Source organism: Euprymna scolopes, chromosome 8 (genome assembly GCF_053919585.1).
Source record: "Euprymna scolopes isolate OS-2025 chromosome 8, ASM5391958v1, whole genome shotgun sequence".
Classification (NCBI taxonomy): domain Eukaryota; kingdom Metazoa; phylum Mollusca; class Cephalopoda; order Sepiida; family Sepiolidae; genus Euprymna; species Euprymna scolopes.
The window spans coordinates 42,415,275-42,435,242 of record NC_136489.1 but is presented as its reverse complement, the minus strand read 5'-3'; the positions used below and the strand labels follow the sequence as shown (position 1 = coordinate 42,435,242).

The window sequence follows — 19,968 nt, the reverse complement described above, 5'->3', positions numbered from 1 at the left end:
CACTACTATATATTGGGTATAATATAATAATCACTACTATATATTGGGTATAATATAATAATCACTACTATATATTGGGTATAATATAATAATCACTACTATATATTGGGTATAATATAATAATCACTACTATATATTGGGTATAATATAATAATCACTACTATATATTGGGTATAATATAATAATCACTACTATATATTGGGTATAATATAATAATCACTACTATATATTGGGTATAATATAATAATCAATAGAGAATTTGCTCTATAATAATAAATATGGAATCTGCATAAATTAAAATATCATATGTAAGCATAGTTTACAACCGGGCAACGTCAGATGGCTTGCTAGTTTATATATAAAAGTGATAACTATGTGTTAATTGGTGTTTTTTTTATTTTTTAACAGACCTGTTTTATATTTTAACAGACCTGTTCCAAGTGTTCGTAAAAAGTCTCTCACTTCACCCCCAAATGTCACAAATAAAGATCCAGATTCCACAAACAGTGAATTGTCTTCAGCTCGTAGTCGACGTCATGCATTTAAAACGAATACTCCATCATCTGTATTCCAAGATAACGTAGACGAGAGCTTTGGAAAAACCTCTCCATCCAGTATACGCGACATGGAAAAACCCGAGTCCCCAAAGGCATCAAAACACAAACGTAATTCTGTAAGTGAACAAGAAAAGATCACATCGACATACACATTGGAAAATAAGCCATCTGTTGATGTACCAATCAGAGAATTTAAAGACACAATTAATAGAAAATCTAATGAAAAATTTAAAGATGCAACTAATAGACGTTCTGAAAACATAAGAAATGAACAATCTAATGACGTAACACACACTCTTCAGAATAATAATGATCAAGAATTGGATGAGAAAGCCAAAAAAGAAAAGTCTGCTTTTATTGAGCGACAATCCTATTCAAATGAGAGCACGATCAACATTCGTGATAGGACTTTTTCGATAGATGAAAACTCTCCGCAAGACATTTCAGATGATATAAATACTCCGTTTTCCAGAAGGCGCTCGCTGCCGATGGAAAATAATAAAGCCAGCAAGAATGGGGATGAGCGTGATTTGAATTCTACCACTCGAACCATGTCACCGAAGAGTCCATCATCTGTGTTTGACTTTCTTACCAAGGATTTTGCTGAAATGAAACCTGCGGTGCAAAAAAAGAAGTCATCGGAAAACCATGAAGAGTTTCCGCCTCTCGCAAAGAACAAAGAGCAAAGTTTAGATAAGGACATCAGTTCTCTATTTGAAGAGCACTTATCGGAATCCCGGCCAACACCAACTCCAAGAAAGCCCAAGAACCAACTGTAAGTTATTACATAAATTGATATTTGTTTTTTGTAAATTTTAGAAACCCATCTTATACCAAAGCTCAGCTCATCAACATTTACTTCCACTAGTCTTTGCAGGTAGTTAAATCTGTTAGGGCCTCGTTCAACTATGCCTCACGCAAAAAAAAAAAAAAAAAAAAACATTATTAGAGTTGCAGTTTGACAAACTGGGAGGCTAGATGTCAGATAAAGTGTGATTGATGAAGGGCAAATGTTGAAGATTACGGCCAGAGCAAAATGCAGGAAAAAATCCTGTATAAGCATTAAAAATGGTTTCATGTTTTTAATAAATAGGAATCGTTTTGATTTAAAATCTATTTTGTTTTATGCGTGAATTTTTAAGTTTAAATATTATTAAATGATGAATAATTTTGATTTAAAATCCATTTTGTATTTCGCATGTAAATTAAAAATTTAAATATTATACAATGATAAATAATTTTGATTTAAAATTCAGTTTGTTTTATGCATGTAAATATAAGAAAAGTTTAAATATTATGAAATGATAAATAATTTTGATTTAAAATCTAGTTTGTTTTACACATGTAAACTTAAGAAAAGTATTATTATTAATATTAAATACTAAATAATGAATAATTTTGATTTAAAATCTATTTATGCATGTAAACTGAGAAAAACATGCTTGAAATGTGCCGAGATTAATTGAGTCAGCGAAATCACACAACATCAGGTCAAATTTGGTCGCCATCTTGTTTTAATTTCACTTCATAATCTTGACACCTTTCAAGCATGTTTTTCTCTACTTGCTTAAAACATTATGTTCATAAATTTTCAAAGGAGTTTAAAAGTTTTTAAATTTACAATAGATTCATATAAAAGATATATAATGCAAATAAACTTTTAAAAAGAATACTTTGAGTTAAATTAATAATCACAAAATTGCAAGGAGTATTGTATTTGAGTTTTTTTTGTTTGGTTGTCTCTTAGTTCTTCCCCCTTTCCTTCTTCTGAAACAGACGTCGCACGGCAATCTCTCTGACTCTCAAACAAATTCTCCCATCTTTTATGCCATACGAAGCTTGTACGTATGCAAATGAATACATGGCTTGCTTTGAGTCCAGTTATACATGTGCAGTGCCATTTCTGTGTTGGCCAGCATGACATTCGCTTTGTCATGCGTTGTGTACAAGTGTTTTGCTTGTTTTTGAAATAATAAACAAATTATAATTATGGGATTTAAATTTCCTTCCAACTCGTGTTCTTCAGTTTTTTTTGGATTGTTTTGTTATGTGGCCATGGTTAAAAGTTAAAATTTAGATGGAATTTCACTTCTGTCTTTTTTTTTTCTTAATTTAATGTATGAATATGATGCTTTTTTTTTTCTTCCCTCTTTGTCAGAAATATTGCTCCTGGAATGTGAGGACTAAAAGACAAAATTAGAGAAGCAAGAGTTACACGGCTGCTGAAAGTAAACCCGATCCATTTTATGGGATAAGTTTTAGAATATAATAGAGAGAAGTAAAGTCCAGATTTTATTTTTCATATAACAAATGTGTTAGTACTTATTAAAGGTTAAAAGCTACTCGAGAATAAAATTTTGTCTGATGGCTGACTTATTTTCTTGTTCTGCTATAAATCGTATTTTTTTTTAATTTTTAGTTTAAACAAAACTGGAAAACCAAAAAAAAACACGGAATCTCTTGATGAGAATGTTGAGATATTGGATCCAAACCAACTGAGGGAGAAAATCTTTAAAGAATGGCAGAGCCAAAAGAATAAATTGATAAAAGAAAAAAAGAAACAGAAAATTCAAGAAGAAGAAAAAAAGAAGAAAGTTTGTAACTTTTTGTCAAATTATGGACATTTTTGTCAATTTGTTGGATTTGTTCTCGAGTTTCTATTGAACAAAAGCATATTCTTTTTTTTTTTTCACAAAGCTATCATTTTCTGACCCCTAAAGTTTTCATGAACTGTTACGTATTTTCTATGTACTAAGAAACAAAGTTCCAAATTTACAGTCACCTTTTTTGCATTAAAATAATTTAGGACCCTATTTTTAATATTTTTTTTTCACCTTTATTTTCAGGCATTTATGTTCTTCTAAAACCTAAAAAATGTTCATGTTTTTTCTTTTGATTTCAAAGGAATTGGTGACTCAAAGAAAAGATGCTCTTGTATCTTTTGAGACTTGGAAGAAACAGAAAGTGCCATTACTTAGGCAGAAACTTAAATCCGAAATGACTAAAAAAGAATCAGAAATCGAAAAAGAACGCGAAATACGTGAGAAAAGACAAAAAGCAGTCAAGGTTAGACACATTTTATTCATTCATCTCTCTGTAAAGTTAGGTACTTTTACGTGTTTATATATTTGTATACTAACTGGATGCTCTGTATTGTCCAGTCATATGATATACTCAAACATATTTTAATTTATGCAGATTGCATATGCATTATTATAGAATCAATCCTATTACAAGGAATAATTTGCCTGATGGATTACTTTACTAAAATAAAAATGGCTTCACAATGAATTTCCTGGACAAGTTGCTTCTGATTAATGTTTAGTTTTAAAATATGCAAACAAAGAAATGATTTGCAGCGATTTTAAATGGTACCTCTTCTTTTATCATAAATTGAATTCATTTAAAAGAAAAAAATTTAAATAAAATGGTGAGGTACCACGACTTGAAGAGGGGGATCATTTGATCTATAATCAAACACTACCACTGAGTTATATTTCCAGATGGCAATAAATCTGTTTGGTTTTTTTTTTTAAGAAGAAATGATTTGCTAAGATTTTATCTCCCTGGGTCGATGTAACATAAAATATTCCCCTATAAAAATTCTTTTTAATCTATAAGAAAAACTATTTTTAAGATCGGATTTTTTCACTTTTTGATACTTATCAGATGAATTTCTATACAAAACATATCCAAGAACACTGCCAGATATAAATTAGCTTTGTGTGAAATTTGCAAAAGATAGGCTCAGCTATTTTGGAACTTATGAGGAAGGAACTCACTTACACACACAAAATGACTTTTATATAATAGTAGAGATAGAGATGCAGGATTCACTAATAAACATTAATCATTATGCAAGGGTGTAGCCAGCCATGTTTTCTGTATGTTTTGGACCCTCCCTTGGAAGAGTTGACCAAAATTGTTTTCCCTAATTTTAAGAGCCAGTAGGGCAGCCAGAGATGGCAAACACCTGCTTTATCATAAATAATTTGCCTGCTAATAGAATTATTGGCACTTGTACAGTTTAATCAAGACATTAAAAAATGAAAATTCTGAAAAAACGTTATATTGTACGTATCCGTTTTGAATTGAAGATCTCCAAAAAAAATTTCACTTAATTTGATAGAGTATTTTTTATTTTTTATTTTTTTTTACAGCGGAAAAACACGTTTTTATGACAGCACGTTGAAGGTAGACATTTTGGATTTTTAAGAATTTTTGTTTGGATGTTAGAAACGCCACGGGGAGATAACTCCAGTTAAAGTGCCGACACTTCCTCCTCATCTTTAATACCAGCTTTTCTTCCTAAAAAATCGAACCTTTTGCTCAGTATCATAACAAATTGTTTTTTCGCTGTAAAAAAAAAAAACTACTTGATGAAATTAAGTGAAATTATTTTGGAGAACTTCATTCCAAAACGGATACGTACAATTTAAACATTTCTTGATATTTTCATTTTTTAATGTTTTGATTAAACTGTACAAGTGCCAAATTATTTACTGATTGAGAATCAGTTTTGCCTGCCATTTCACAATAATGTCTCCACAAAGTTTATCTACCTATAGGAGAATTTTGTAGAGTTGGATTTGTTTTGATATTGACTAATTTATTTTAATTTTTTTTGTACGAAAATGAAACAAAACTTTACACATCGTTTGCTTCATACATCTATAAATATTTAATTACAACTAGAATGTGGCAAAAGGTACCAAGGTTTAACAAAAAACTATGAAACATGAAAAGTTAGAATTAGGAAAACCCAAAAATTGCATTTATTAATCAGGTTGAGTAATTTAACAAAGTAATTATATAAAAAAGATTCATAAATCAATCAAAATATTTAAATTTCACTTTATAAGAACTTTCAAGGGGTATTAATTGCAACTTTTAGGTTGCCTTAATTATAATAATTATAAAAACAAGCAAAATGTATTTTGTAAAATCTTTGCTACGAAAGTTTGGACCCCCACCCCCACCCACCCCACAATATTACAAATCTTGTTAGGCATAAAGGGTTCAAATTTTATGAATCAGATTATATTTAGTTTTTATGCAATTAGATAAAACAGCGAAGGAAACTATTTATGAAAATTCAGACATCTCAAATTTTCATGAAATTTTAGCAATAGGTATTCAGCATCAAGTTCTCAAATATTCCTTAAATCTCAGTTTCTTTGGGGTTATTTTAGTGTTTTTATAGGTCATATTAGGAGCACAACCTCCAATTTAAAAATTCAAATTTAAATCATATTTGCATAAAATTAATCTGCAAATTCCTTAAGCATAAGCTTTTAAATTTTAGACATTTTCTAGAATCAAAATCATGTAATGGATTTTGATAAAAATCTGAAATAAGGATTCTAGACATAAGGTTTTGTATCATTTACATCTTGATTTTAATCTTTGTAAAGGGATATAAAAGTGGTGTAGATTCCCAAGTTAGACACAATACACCTGAAGGAAGTAAGAGGTTACATTGACTAAAACGTTGTGAAAATATCACTCAAAGATGAGAACAGTTATCCAAAGAATCCAAATAGTTAATTTTCATTTGCTATTTTTGTACCATGTTATTTGCAACAATATCACACTTGGTTGCAGTTTATTTCAAAAATTATTTTGTTCAATCCAGAATATGAAATATTTTAAGATAATCATCAAAAATCAAAATCAGCAAACGGTGATAACTTTTCAATTGAAGAATATACTAGGAGTTGTCTACCTTACAAGTAAAACTTTTTCTGTAAGAGTAAATACAATAAATAAAAATGAAAAACTAAAATAATTACACTGCATCCTGGACAACACTTGGAAAGTATGCCTAGTTAAAAAAAAAAATGATGCTGACACTGATATTTTATAGCTGTAGAAAAGATAGTTTTAGTTAAAAATTGGAGGGCTTACTTTTGGAATGATTCTCGTATATAGTTTATAAGTTAAGCAATATTGAACTGTGTCAATACTAAAAGGGCGTCAACACTTCCCTGCAAAAACCTTACATCTTACCTGATCGAGGTATACGTGTGATTGGGGATCGCTTGTGAATTTAATATTCCCTTGACACTTCCTCCTTTAGAAGAAGCCTGTTAAACTTGCTTATAGGGAGTGCTGCTGCTGCTGCATATATCTCCATATATAATATAAAATAGGAAAGATTATTCCTGACCAGAAAAAAACAAAACGTTATAGCTTTGCAAACACAGACGCCACAAATGAATTCATGATGGTCAGATTACAATATGTTTTGTAGGATTTGCGCATATTATCACTCACTTTCATCGATTATCATAAAATCTTATATCATTTCCTAGGAGAATCATATTACAGAGCTCTATGGACAAATTAATCTCTAGTTGACCTTTAATAACTAAGCTATTTACTAGCCAAATATAAAAGTTACTAGGAAAACCTACATGATTTTTGGAATGTGACATATTCGTTCCATAACGAGTATGGACATCATAAAGATGTTTCAGTGTTTTTAAATAAGTGTAATTTTAAATATGCATAAAATTTTATGTTAAGACTAGAAGGTATAAGCAATCAAATTTCTTCAGACGTTTTTAAACAGTCTTCATTAAAAAAAAAGTGTACACAGGTTCTGCTAATGTGCGCATATGTGTGTATAGTTCATCTGTTTCTAAATCAAAGATAAATAGCATTTCTTGAAACTACTGTCAATTTTTATCTTGCTCAAAATAACTGGACTTAGGATTATATAACCAGAGAAAAGGATTGATATGCCGTAAAACAAAACAAGCAACCCATCAACTTTGAAATCTTAAGTTTTGTTCTATTTTTGTAGCTTTATGAATTATGGAAAACAGAAAAAGATAACTTCCTAAAGAAGGAACACACAAAGAAAAAGGAAGAAGAAGAAAGAAAACAGAAATTGTCAGAGCAAAACAAAGAAAAAAAGCAGGAAGAAAATTTAAAATCATTTGCTTTGTGGTGAGTTGGATTTCTATCTTTTAGATTACAGTAAATATCAGTTCTGAGCAAAGTAACCATCTTATTTAAGTTAGCTATTGTGACTAAACAAGATGGCTACTTTGCACAGAATCTCATGTTCGCTTTCATCCATATTTTCCTTAGCTTTCCCCTGTGAAATGAACTTGCTACCTCAACTGTTCTACATCTACTAACTGAAGAACTCTCATCCACTTTTTTTCAATGTGACTACAAAATCGAAGTCTACTCTTCTGCAAACATCTTATACTATCCAGATTTAATCTTCCTCTGAAATGATCAGAATTAAGCCTTTCTTTTCTCTTCATGTAACATATCCTCAATCCTCTCTGACCAGGTTTCACTTCCATACATCACATTGTGTACACCGTGTCTGATAAACTCTTTCTTTAGTTAACAGTGGTAACTCTCTGCTCATTAGTAATGGCATAAGTTTCCTGAACTTCTTCAATAAACCTCTAATTCTTTCACTCACACCTGTGCTCCAATATTATCACTAAAGTAACAAAACTTTTCTACAACCTCAATAGCTTTGGCATCCAGATTTACATCAGAGTTCTCATTCATATTTGTCATCTTAAACTTTTTGTACACAAACTGATTATCTTCCGTCAATCTAATCAGTAATCTGATTGCATTTCTTGTGTACCTGATGATTACAGGTACCACAAAAAACTGAATTGCACCAAACTCACAAACTGTGCAGTGGAACTTTCCTCTTTCCAACACTACATCCACTGATCTTGGCAACATTCACTCTCGGAGTTATACATTCATCCAAATCCCAACAAGGTCTTCCATTGTTTCACAGGAAACTTAAATCATTAGCATCTCTTCTGGACAATGTTTTTAAGACACAGGACTCTATAGACAAATTTATCTTTAGTTGACCTTTGACAACTAAATATTTTCGTTTACTAGCCAAATAGAAAAGTCACTAGCCAAACCCACGATTTTTAGAATCTGACATTTTCGTTCTGTGATGAGTATGTACATCATAAAGATTTTTCTGTATATTTTTAAATAAGTGTAATTCTAAATATACAACAAATTTTATGTTGATTCTTGAAGGTATAAACATTCTAGTTTCTTCAGATATTTTAACATCCTTCGTTAAAAAAAAATAATAGTATATTGTTCTATTAAAATTTTATTGTTTAAATATTTAAACTTTTTTTTTTTTTTAATAAAAACAAAGTTGAAAAGATATTTTTCAATGGGTGGGAAGTTTGCCAATGAAAGAAATACAGTTGCCAAAAGATAAGCGTTTTATTATTTCTAGTTGTTACTTGAAAAAAAAAACACTTTCAAATGCAACTGTTTCACTCGCAATGTAGAGCCCCGATACGTAAATGAAAACTATCAAGTCAGTACAGAACCCTAATGTATTTCTATTTTAAATGTGCTGTTCATTCTAACATGACTTAGAGCATCCCTGTACATTGCTTGAACAACCTTCACGAATCACTTGTTTGCCCCTAGTTTGTACAAAGTTTCCAGTCTTTGGGATAACCTTTTCAAGGTTGGTTTCACTGCTTACAACACTTCTGGCATTGGCAAAAGCTTTCTTGACATTCCCAATAAAAAGGTTTTGTTTCAGGATAATGTTGGTTGGTTGTTTTGTTTTACGGCATATCAACCCTTTTCAGGTTATTTAATGCCGAATCTGGTGATTTTGAAGAACGATTTTTGTTTTTTAAGTCGTATTCTATTTAACCCATAGTTGGGACCCTAACAGGTGCTACCACTCCGGGTCAGAGTGGACCTGGGAGCAATGGCAATTAAAGGGTGGCTCCACACTCCCTAAGGCCTGCAAGCTGGGGCTCTCACCATCGGATATAGTTCAAGGTCATATCCAGGACCTCAGGATAATGTAGTACCAGTTGTAATTTGTCTAGACATAAAACCAAATTGCATTTCTTCAACACTTATTCAATGCTCAGTGATTTTCAGGAGTCAATGCATCAACTTGAGGCTTCTGTAATTACCTTGACATAATGAAATTGCTTTTCTTTTTCCTAAAGATATTTTCAACTAAAATGTTCGTTGCAATATCAGATACTGTTTGTATTCCTATCATCATCACCCACACCCTCAAAATCACCAGGAGTTTTTCCAACATGACCATTCAAATCGCCTACCACAAGTACTTTCTCCTTATTAACTTTACTAGCTACTGTAATAACGTTTTCATAACATCCATCGTTCACTCAAGAGTGATGGATAAACGGACATTTTCCCAACAACTTCAGTATGATTCACTCACATGATTAACATCTATCACTTTACTCATGTCTCTGCATATAAAAAAAAAAAAAAATAGCAACACCACTTATTGCTTTTTCATTTCCAACATATATCTTGCATTCTTTCCTCACGGTCATTCTAGTTGATTTATCTGTGGTTGTTTCTTAGACACAGCACAGGTCAGTGTTGTTCTTCTTGCTGTTTACAAAAAGAAAAAAAATTAATGTGTTCCTCCTTGTCCCAATTGCAGGAAAAAAGAGAAAGACAAGGTTTTACATCAGAAAAAAAAAGACGAATTGAAAGCATCACAAGTCGTAAAAGAAGAACAGAATTACTTGAACATTCAAAAGGAAAGTCAATCGGAAGAGAGTTATCAACAATGGCTGTGGAGAAAAGTAAGGAACTTTTGTTTCAGTTTACTTTTATTATCTATATAATCATAAAACTAGACCTTCCGTGCATTCTTGTTTGAATCTTGTCTTCAACACTCACGCTCCATCTTTTAAAAAGCTATAACAGGTGAATGATTGAGCGAGATATATATATCTTTTGTTACGCATCGGAATACGCTGGGAACAGTGAGAGACCAATGGGCACAACAATAAAAAAAAAAAATTAAAAAAAAATGATGAAAAGAGGTGAAATGGGAGGGGATGGAATATCTTGTCTCAGGACACCGGTAAAATATATACAGGACAGCAGGACTCATGAAATAACAAGACAAACGCAAAATGAAATTTTATAAATTTTATTTAAGGACTAACATTAGCTAAAGAATAGGGGTTGAGAAAATAAAATAAAATAGCAAAAAAAATGAAGGAGCTTTTGGGAAGGGAATTCTGTTCTCTTCTTATGTAATTAATGGAGTCGAGTAGAGAACATTGTATTTTATAAAGCAAAGAAAATGTACATCGCATCAAGTTGAATGTTCAGCGTGGACGGATGAGGGTAAAGGACAGAGAGAGAGAAAATAGCTAAACGGTAGCTTACTGTTCGCCGACTTTATTCTGTACGCGCGTTTGATATATTGTCTTGTTTTGTTTGTTTCTCATTTCAGCCGTATTTCTTTTTCTTCCGTGTTGCTGTCGCATAAGTATCATCCACAGAAAATCCTCATATTTTCCTTCATTGGTGAGAGCCACGCAGCATGCGTCTAGCTCCGTCGCTGGTCCGACCCCAAAAAAGAGGAAGAAGGCTCCAAAAGATCCGTTTCCTGTTCTTCCACTGCACATGGCAGAGGAGAGGGGAGAGGTTTTATCCCGGGTGTGTTTACTGCGGTGTCAGCAAAGGGGAATTGTCGCCGTAGTCATTTATAGTTGGGGCTGACCGACCCTTTCTGTTCATGTCTACTCCTTCTCTCTCTCTCTCTCTCTCTGTACTTCCCCACCCTCTTTCTCTCTGTATATCTCGTTATTCCCTCACTTTCAAACTTCCTCGCTGACAAGTTACACAACAAAACAAGCGTAAAATAACAAATACGGATGATGCGTGCTCGACTTTTAAATATTCTACAAAAACTTTAAACTTTCCCTATAATTATATAACACCTCCTTACCAAAAGTGAAAAGGATTGCGAGCAAGGCTTTTCAAAAAGGGTCGAGGTCTATCGGGTGACTATCTACTCTGCTTTTCACTATCTTTTTATACTAAGTGCGGAACAAAGCATCTGCGCAGAGATTGTCAGTTCGTAATATATAAATTGTATTCTTGCAGGGCTAAGCTCCAGCTGAGGAGACGTCTATTTTTGTTTTTCATCCTATGCAAGTATGTGAGGGGATTCTGGTCAGTATACAGTAGGGTCGGTTCGAACGAAGACGATATATACACATCGAAATGCCTCAGACTCAAGATCAGGGCTAGCTCCTCTTTCTCATCGGTAGAGTAACCCTTCTGGTATATATTGAATTTCTTTGAGAAATAACAGACTGGATGTTCTATGCCGATGTGATCAGTCTGAAGTAGAACAGAACTGATGCCACAGTCGCTGGCATCAATGGTTAGGCGGAATGGTTGTGATAAGTCTGGGACCTTCAAGATCAGATGGGAACACAGCATGGATTTGATTTGGTCAAACGACTTTTGGCAGAAGGTCATCCAGGAAAACTTTGATCCCTTCGAAAATAGTTGGGTAAGTGGTGAGACTATATCAGAAAAATTCCGGCAGAACTTCCTGTAATAGCCAGCCATGCCAAGGAACCACCTTAGGCTCCTCACATTGTTCGGGGCAGGAAAATCCAAAATACCCTGAATCTTTGCCCCAACAGGGGATATCTTGCCATTTCTGACTTTATGCCCGAGATATGTCACCTCGGCTTTTCTGAAGTCACTCTTCGCTAAGTGGACGGTGAGGTTTGTCTGTCTAAGCCTATTAAAGACATTCTTTAGGGATATGAGGTGGTTGGCCAAGCTACTTGAGTATATGAAAAAAAAAAAAATTTAGGATTAATGCTTTACTCTCTCCATAAATATAAACGAAAAGATCCCTCCCACCATAACCAATTCTCCCACTTCCGCTATAGCAGCGAAACTCGAATGACAAGTGTCAGTGAGTGAAAAACTTTCCAACGTAATAGATGCCTTTTGGCAAAGAAGAAACCAGCTTAATGAATCTCTGAACACGTGGAAACTCCGGACCGGTATCTTTAAAATTATTTCAGTGATAAATTGTCATAATTTCTTTGTTTGAAGTGTCTCTTGGCAAGAAAAAAAAAATGAACTCTTAAATGGAAAGTACAGTAACCTATATCTATTTCATCTTTTCATTCGTAATTATGGGAGGGGAATTTATCTTCAAATCTCTTAAATTTCAAATTTAAGCGACGGACTTATACTAAGTAAATATTAATAAGTCCTTACACCCCCCCCCTCGGTTTTTTCTTTTTTTAAATGGAGAGTAGACAACATATTGTGGATGCGTTATCGGCAGTTCTCGTTACTCTCGCTTCCTCTTATTTGTCCCTCAGTCCTCATTTCCAATGAGTGATGTTTCTGACAAAGGGTGAAGAAAAAGCTGCTCTACAGGACGACAGTACTTTGTGAACAGTAGCCTGAGATGTCGGAAATTTTCTGTTTCTATGTTTATCCTTGTGGCCATGTCACTAGTAAAGGTGCTGGAGGTAAACGTTTCATCTGGGCTGACGTTATTCACCTGATAGTCAGGAACCCGAACCTTGGATCAACCACTAAGGAGGCCGTCCTATCAGCAGGTGCAAAATACTGGGGCTGCTGTATTGCCATTTGGTGAATGGATTCTGAACCATGCAGTGGTTTTAAGTGGGACCTCGCGATTCCATACTAGTGGGTAATTGTTATGGCTTTACCTTATCATGGCTACACAAAAAAAAAAAGATCTTCCTCTCCTTTTCTCTCTTACCTTCCCTCTCTGTCCTGCTCTAACCAAGTCTGTCGACCTGTTCCACAAATCCCAATCCTCAACACGAAATACCTCCAGAAAAATAATACCAGGTCTCCTTCTTCAACATCAGGGGTCTACGTTTCAACCTTCCAGAGGTTGAAACCTAATTACAGAAGACAAAACCAGACATATTCTTCCTAAGTGAAACTGGCATTAGGTTGACCGCTTCCCTTGACGAATTCATAATTAAAGGATACTCCAACTTAACATCTAAATCTGACCCCCAAGATCGCCATGGACATGGAATATATGATTACATTAAAAATGGCTTTCCATGTGGTAGGGATATCTCCAGAGAAGACCCTAATTTACCTTATATGTGCTTCTGGGTTGCATTTGCTTACACCACTGCATTTATATTCGCTCTCTATCGCCCCCCACAACAGCGGAGTTACTATCCTTAAGAGCATCTCTGAAAAAATTGACCACATCCTGTCTGCTCACCCTTCAGCTAACATCCACATTTGTGGTGACTTCAATGTCCACAATGGGGAATGGCTGATCCACTCTAAGACTGATGATGAGAGGAGGTTCTGTCATGATTTTGCCATTGCCTATGACCTCACGCAGATTGTCCACGAACCCACCCGAGTGCCCGATACTTCCGGTCAGTATGCTAGCCTTCTAGACCTTTTTCTCACAACGTCCCCTGAGCTATGTTCAAGTTCTGTTCTGTCTCCTCTGGGATCTTCCGACCACGTCGTTGTATCAGTTAAGAAAAACAAAATGTAATAAGTCTGGAGATGTACCTCTCCACCGTACTGTATATCGATACTCTACTGGGATAGCTTCCGTACACTTATATTCGGTCTACCACTGCATTCCATGTTTAAAAAGATGTGTCCTCCATAGTATCAGACCTGACCGAATGGCTAATTGTAGGCATAGACCGATTCATACCATCAAAAAAATTCCAACAAAAACCTAACAGCCAGCCATGGTTCTCCCCAGAATATGCTGCTGCCATCGCGCACAGAAATCACTTTTTCCAAAGCTACCAACGTAATAGATGCACTGAGACTAAAGCTGCCCTTAGGACTGCCAGCAACCACTGTAAAAGAGTAATAAAAAATGCAAGAGAGCTATATGCTCAGTCCGTTAAATCCAAAGTAGCTGATCAGCGGCTTGGTTCCCACCAGTTTTGGCAAATAGCAAAGAGGATCCTGAACAGAAGTGTGCGTTCTATCCCAACCATCATCAATGGACCTGAGGTCATCTCGTCAGCATCAGACAAGGCCAAACTATTTGCCAAGAACTTTGCAGCTAATTCTACCCTATGCGAATGAAGGCCATCAACTCCCTGTATTTCCTCCTATAACAGACAACACGCTATGCAACATACAAATATCTGTGCATGATGTCGCCAAGCTAATCAAGAACCTTGATTCCAGTAAAGCAACTGGCCCTGACGGTATTCCAATCATTGTGCTAAAAAAGCTTTAAGTAGAATTCAGGTGATAAGTCCTCTCCCTCTCAGTACAGACCAATAAGTCTCCTGTATGTCATGTGTAAGCTGCTGAAATCCATATTAAATAGAGAAGTAGTCAACCACCTCAGCAGAAATAACCTTCTTAGTGACATGCAATATGGTTTCCGTTCTGCCAGATCTACAGCAGATGTGCTAACGGTTATATCTCATAGGATTAGTGAATCTCTTGACAAAGGCTTCTTCTCTAGGACAATTGCTCTTGACATATCAAAAGCCTTTGATAAAGTATGGCATAAGGGCCTACTTCACAAGATGTTCAGCTACGGTATAACTGGAAATGTTTTCTCAATCATAGAATCATTTCTGTCCGATAGGCTCATAAGAATAGTAGTTGATGGGCAGAAATCAGAGGCCATCAATATTAATGCTGGAGTCCCTCAGGAGTCCATCCTAGGCCCAACTCTCTTCCTGATATACATCAATGATCTCCCAAAACACACACTTAAATCATTCGTTGATATCTATGCTGATGACACGACCATCTATGGCAACACATCAAAGGCCTGATCTTGAGCGTGTGGTACAGTGGGGGAGGAGGTGGCTGGTTACTTTTAATGCATCTAAAGCCAAGCTCCTATCTTTACATCATCAACGCTCTGATCCCCATCTGGCATCAATTGATATGGGTGGCTCTCGTCTAGGGGAAGCTCCATGTTTTGATAAGCTTCTGGGCTTGACCGTTACCCCCTGACCTGAGATGGAATACGTACATCAAGTCAGTTGCCAAAATCACTGGAAAAATGGTAGGATCCTTCTACCGCTCCAGAAGATATCTCACCCCTGATACAATTCTCTATCTGTATAAAAGCCAAGTACGTCCAAGGATGGAGTACTGCTGCCACATCTGGGCAGGAGCTGCTAAAAACAGCCTATCCTGCTTTGACAGAGTACAAAATAGACTTCGTGGCCTAGTGGGTGGTGCCCTTTTCTCTTCCCCGCAACCTCTCTCCCACAGAAGAGACGTTGTGAGCCTGTCTTTGTTTTATCGTTACTACCATGGCAGGTGCTCGTCTGAACTCCAATCTCTGGTTCCCCCTCGCCAATCTTTCACGAAAAACACACGCCTAGCTGAAACCACTGTCAAAAATTTCCCCCACTCCTCTTGCCAAAATCAAAACGTAGATTCCATGAACAAAGCTTCTTTGTTAGAAGTGCACGCCTGTGGAACTCTGTTCCGGTTGCCTGTTTCCCACCTGACTACAACCTGGATGTCTTAAAGTCCAATGTGAACAAATTCCTGATGAACCGCCTCCTTAAGAAAGACACTTTATCAGATCTCCAAAACTAACAGACTGTACACACAATAACCCTTATCCCTGAGTGGCTTCCAGGCCTTGATAAGTGGTGACTACCTTGTAAAAAGAAAAAAAAAAAAAAAATGGCTATGTCGTCAATATAAGTCTCAACACCAGGTAAATCTCGCAGACACGAATTCATCATTCTCTGGAAGGTCGCCTGCGAATTTTTCATCCCAAAGGACATGACCCAGTATTGATATAGGCCGTGCGGCGTAACGAAGGCTGATACCTCCTTAGCGCGCTCTGTCAGGGTAACACACTAATATCATTTCAGCAGGTCTAGCTTGGTGATGTGTGTTGCCTCGCCGATCTTGTCTATGCAGTCATCCATCCGGGTGATGGGGTCGGAGTCTGCTTTCGTGATTGCATTTACTTTGCGGTAGTCGGTGCAAAATCGGATCGGACAGATCCGTCAGGCTTGTCAACTAGTACACAAGGTGATGACCAACTACTCTGACTAGGTTCGATGATACCATGCTCGAGCATGTAATCGACTTCCTATCGCATGATTTTCGTCTTAACTGGTGTTGTTTGATCGGGGTAGTAACTCCTATGTCTACATCGTGTTGGATGACATCTGTTTGCTTGGGAACATCGGGGAATAGGTCTGCGTATTCCCGGATACGGGTGACTATATCGCTTCCCTTGCTACTGCTCAAGTGCGATACCTTGGAAGTAAGGTTGGCCCAGACTTCAGAGTTCGATAATCTCGGTAGATGACCATCTTTCTCTATGGTCAGTTCATGATCATCTGCGCGTTCAGTCGTCTGAACAGATACATTTGCAGCTATCACGGAATTGGACTCATCCCTCTCTAAGTAGGGCTTTAACATGTTGACGTGGCACAGTTGCGTGGCTTTCCTGCGATCAGGGGTACTAACTATGTAGTTGAGATCACTAGGTTTCCGGGTAATCATATAAGGGCCATGGAATTTGGCTTTAAGTGGGTAGCCGGGTATGGGGAGTAGGATGAGCACCTTGTCTCCGACCTTAAAGCTTCTGGAGACAGTGTTTCGGTCGTAGTGTCTCCTCATCTTCTCCTGGGCTATGCAACGATTTTCACGTACTAGATAGTTTCATTAAGTCTGGTTCTAAACTGTGACACAGTCTTACAGGGACTCATGGGTTGGACCTTCCTGCAGCCATTCTTCTCTTAGCAGGGCCAAGGGACCGCGTACGGAGTGACCAAAAACCCTTTCGAAGGGGCTGAATCCTAAGGATTCCTGCGGAGCATCTCGCGCTGCGAACATCAGGAAGGGGGATACCCTCATCCCAATCCCCTTGGTGATCAGGGCAGTAGGCTCGCATCATCATTTTAAGGGTTGAGTGGAACCTCTCTAAGGCTCCTTGAGTTGGGGATGGTAAGCGCTTAACACTACCTTTTTTATGCCCAGTGTATTCATGGACTGACGAAACGTCCTAGACATGAAATTTGATCCCCGATCAGATTGTATTAATCTTGGCAACCCAAATCTGGAAAAGAAACTGAGGAGGGCTGTCGTGATCTTCTCAGCAGATATATTTCTTAGCGGGATTGCCTCCGGATGGTGGATGTACACATGATCGTCAGTATATACTGGTTTCCTTGTCTTCTTTTGGCGAGTGGGTCTACGCAATCAGTTATAATGCGGCAAAAGAGTTCCTCCAAGGCGGGTATGGGGTGTAAGGGGGCATTAGGTATTCTCTGATTCGGCTTGCCTACTACCTGGCATGTATGGCACATGCGGCAATGCTTAGTTATGTTGTTGCGTATCCCTAGCCAGTAAAAGTGTCGGGCAATCCGCTCATATGTCTTTGGGATACCCAGGTGTCCTCCTAGAGGGGTCTCATGAGCTGTCTCTAATACTTCAGCCCTGCGCGTCCGTGGTAATACCAATTGATGTATTACGGACCAATCTTCTGATGCAGGTGCATGCAGAGGTTTCCATTTCCTCATCAATATCCTCTTTTTAATAAAGTATCCAGAAGGTACCTTCTCTAGTTCCTTCTCGGATAGTGCCTCCCTAAACAATGGGAAAATTTCCTCATCTGCTCGTTGTTCTCTACTTATTGGGTTCTGGGGTTGGGGTTGGACGCTATTGACAGGTCCATCTTTGTTAGGTATGTTGCACTCTTCTGTTAATTGGATCTCTGGTCCTATCTCAGTGTTCAAGAACGATTCAGATAGGTCTATGATATCATCACTTTCAAGCCTTTCTTTCCTCCCCGTATTTTCCTCTGCGGCCTTCTTCATGGGCTGTGCCCGGGTAATTACACACGACGGGAATATGCCTGGGTGTTTCTCTCCTATCCTTTCAGTACTTTCTACCAGGTTCGGCTCGGTCGCCACTCTTGGATGTGGTACAACTCTCTTGCCGGCTAAGTCGTTGCCAAGCAACATTGAGATGCCCTTCATCGGTAAATTAGCCACAACTTCCACTGGTCCATTTATAATGGATGAATCAAGAGAGATTCGGTGGATTGGAATGTTGATAAAGTTTCCACCAATTCCCTGGATGATGACAAATTCACCAGCTAAACGGTAGCTTACTGTTCGCCGACTTTATTCTGTACGCGCGTTTGATATATTGTCTTGTTTGTTTCTCATTTCAGCCGTAATTCTTCTTCCGTGTTGCTGTCGCATAAGTATCATCCACAGAAAATCCTCATATTTTCCTTCATTGGTGAGAGCCACGCAGCATGCGTCTAGCTCCGTCGCTGGTCCGACCCGACCCCAAAAGATCCGTTTCCTGTTCTTCCACTGCGCATGGCAGAGGAGAGGGGAGGGGGTCTTATCCCGGGTGTGTTTACTGCGGTGTCAGCAAAGGGGAATTGTCGCCGTAGTCATTTATAGTTGGGGCTGACCGACCCTTTCTGTTCATGTCTACTCCTCTCTCTCTCTGTACTTCCCCACCCTCTTTCTCTCTGTATATCTCGTTATTCCCTCACTTTCAAACTTCCTCGCTGACAAGTTACACAACAAAACAAGCGTAAAATAACAAATACGGATGATGCATGCTCGACTTGTAAATATTCTACAAAAACTTTAAACTTTCCCTATAATTATATAACAATATATATAGCCAAGGAATGAGGGTGGAATGTTGTACGTTCAATATAATCATCGATAGAGAATTGTGTCTATAATAAATATGTAATCTGCATGAATTAAAAAAAAAAAAAAAAATATATCGAAGTGTATATTGATCATTTGGAAAACACATGCTATCCATAAAGGATCATAATGTGGACCATTTTCTTTTTAATTGGATTTAGTTTTATGCAAATGGAAATCCAGATAATTTTTTTAAAAATTCTAACAGTAGTTATATTCAACATCAATTATCAAAATTTCAGGTTTTTTTTTTTTGTTTTTTTTTAAATGTATTTTGAAAGGTTTTGGGGGTGTAATGTGGGCACAATCTCCCATCGTAGAATTCTAATATATCAGATTTGCATTAAATTTGATTATTATTTAATCATTAGACTCCATTTCAGTAAAGGATCCCGGAGTTTCTTAAGATTGAGAAAACTTTAGACCTTTTCAAGTTTGCTAATCAAACAAGCGAGGTCCCCCTCCACAAGTGTAAAATTTACTTTCACCACAACAAATGTTTGTACAAAAAAAAAAAAAAAAAGAATCCATTGAGAAAAGTGCAAACAAATGAATGAGAGTGAATCCAATCCCTCCTTTGTTTGGGGACCAACAATGAAAAGATAAGTTAGGTATATAAATATATACACATACCTATATACAGGGTAATCTCAAACTAATAGGAAATTTTTTTTTTTTTTTTTTTTTTTAAATCTAATTATATATGTATATCAAGATAAAAAAAAAATTTCATATTAGTTTTAGAGATATATTTTTGGCAACCTGGTGAATAAGGAATTTTTTTGTAAACTAACAAAAATGGTTCTACATCAAATTTTGAGCTATCTCATATTTATGTGTATATATATATATATATATATATATTAGTTTTTTTTATTAACTGAATCATATACATA

At 36.4% G+C, this 19,968-nt stretch overlaps 1 protein-coding gene across 5 annotated transcripts in view; it reads left to right on the top strand.

The window, feature by feature from the left end:
• The window catches only part of LOC145283530 (uncharacterized), a 260,711-nt gene that overhangs the window by 237,095 nt on the left and 3,648 nt on the right, over positions 1–19,968 (top strand). For 3 of the 5 annotated variants that reach the window (XM_080132400.1, XM_080132396.1, XM_080132398.1), the window contains exons 6-10: positions 409–1,332; positions 2,977–3,151; positions 3,462–3,623; positions 7,366–7,511; positions 10,027–10,171. In XM_080132400.1, coding sequence (XP_079988526.1) covers positions 409–1,332; positions 2,977–3,151; positions 3,462–3,623; positions 7,366–7,511; positions 10,027–10,171 — 1,552 coding nt within the window. The remainder of the gene's footprint in view (positions 1–408; positions 1,333–2,976; positions 3,152–3,461; positions 3,624–7,365; positions 7,512–10,026; positions 10,172–19,968) is intronic. The other 2 variants (XM_080132397.1, XM_080132401.1) reach the window with 1 other exon arrangement.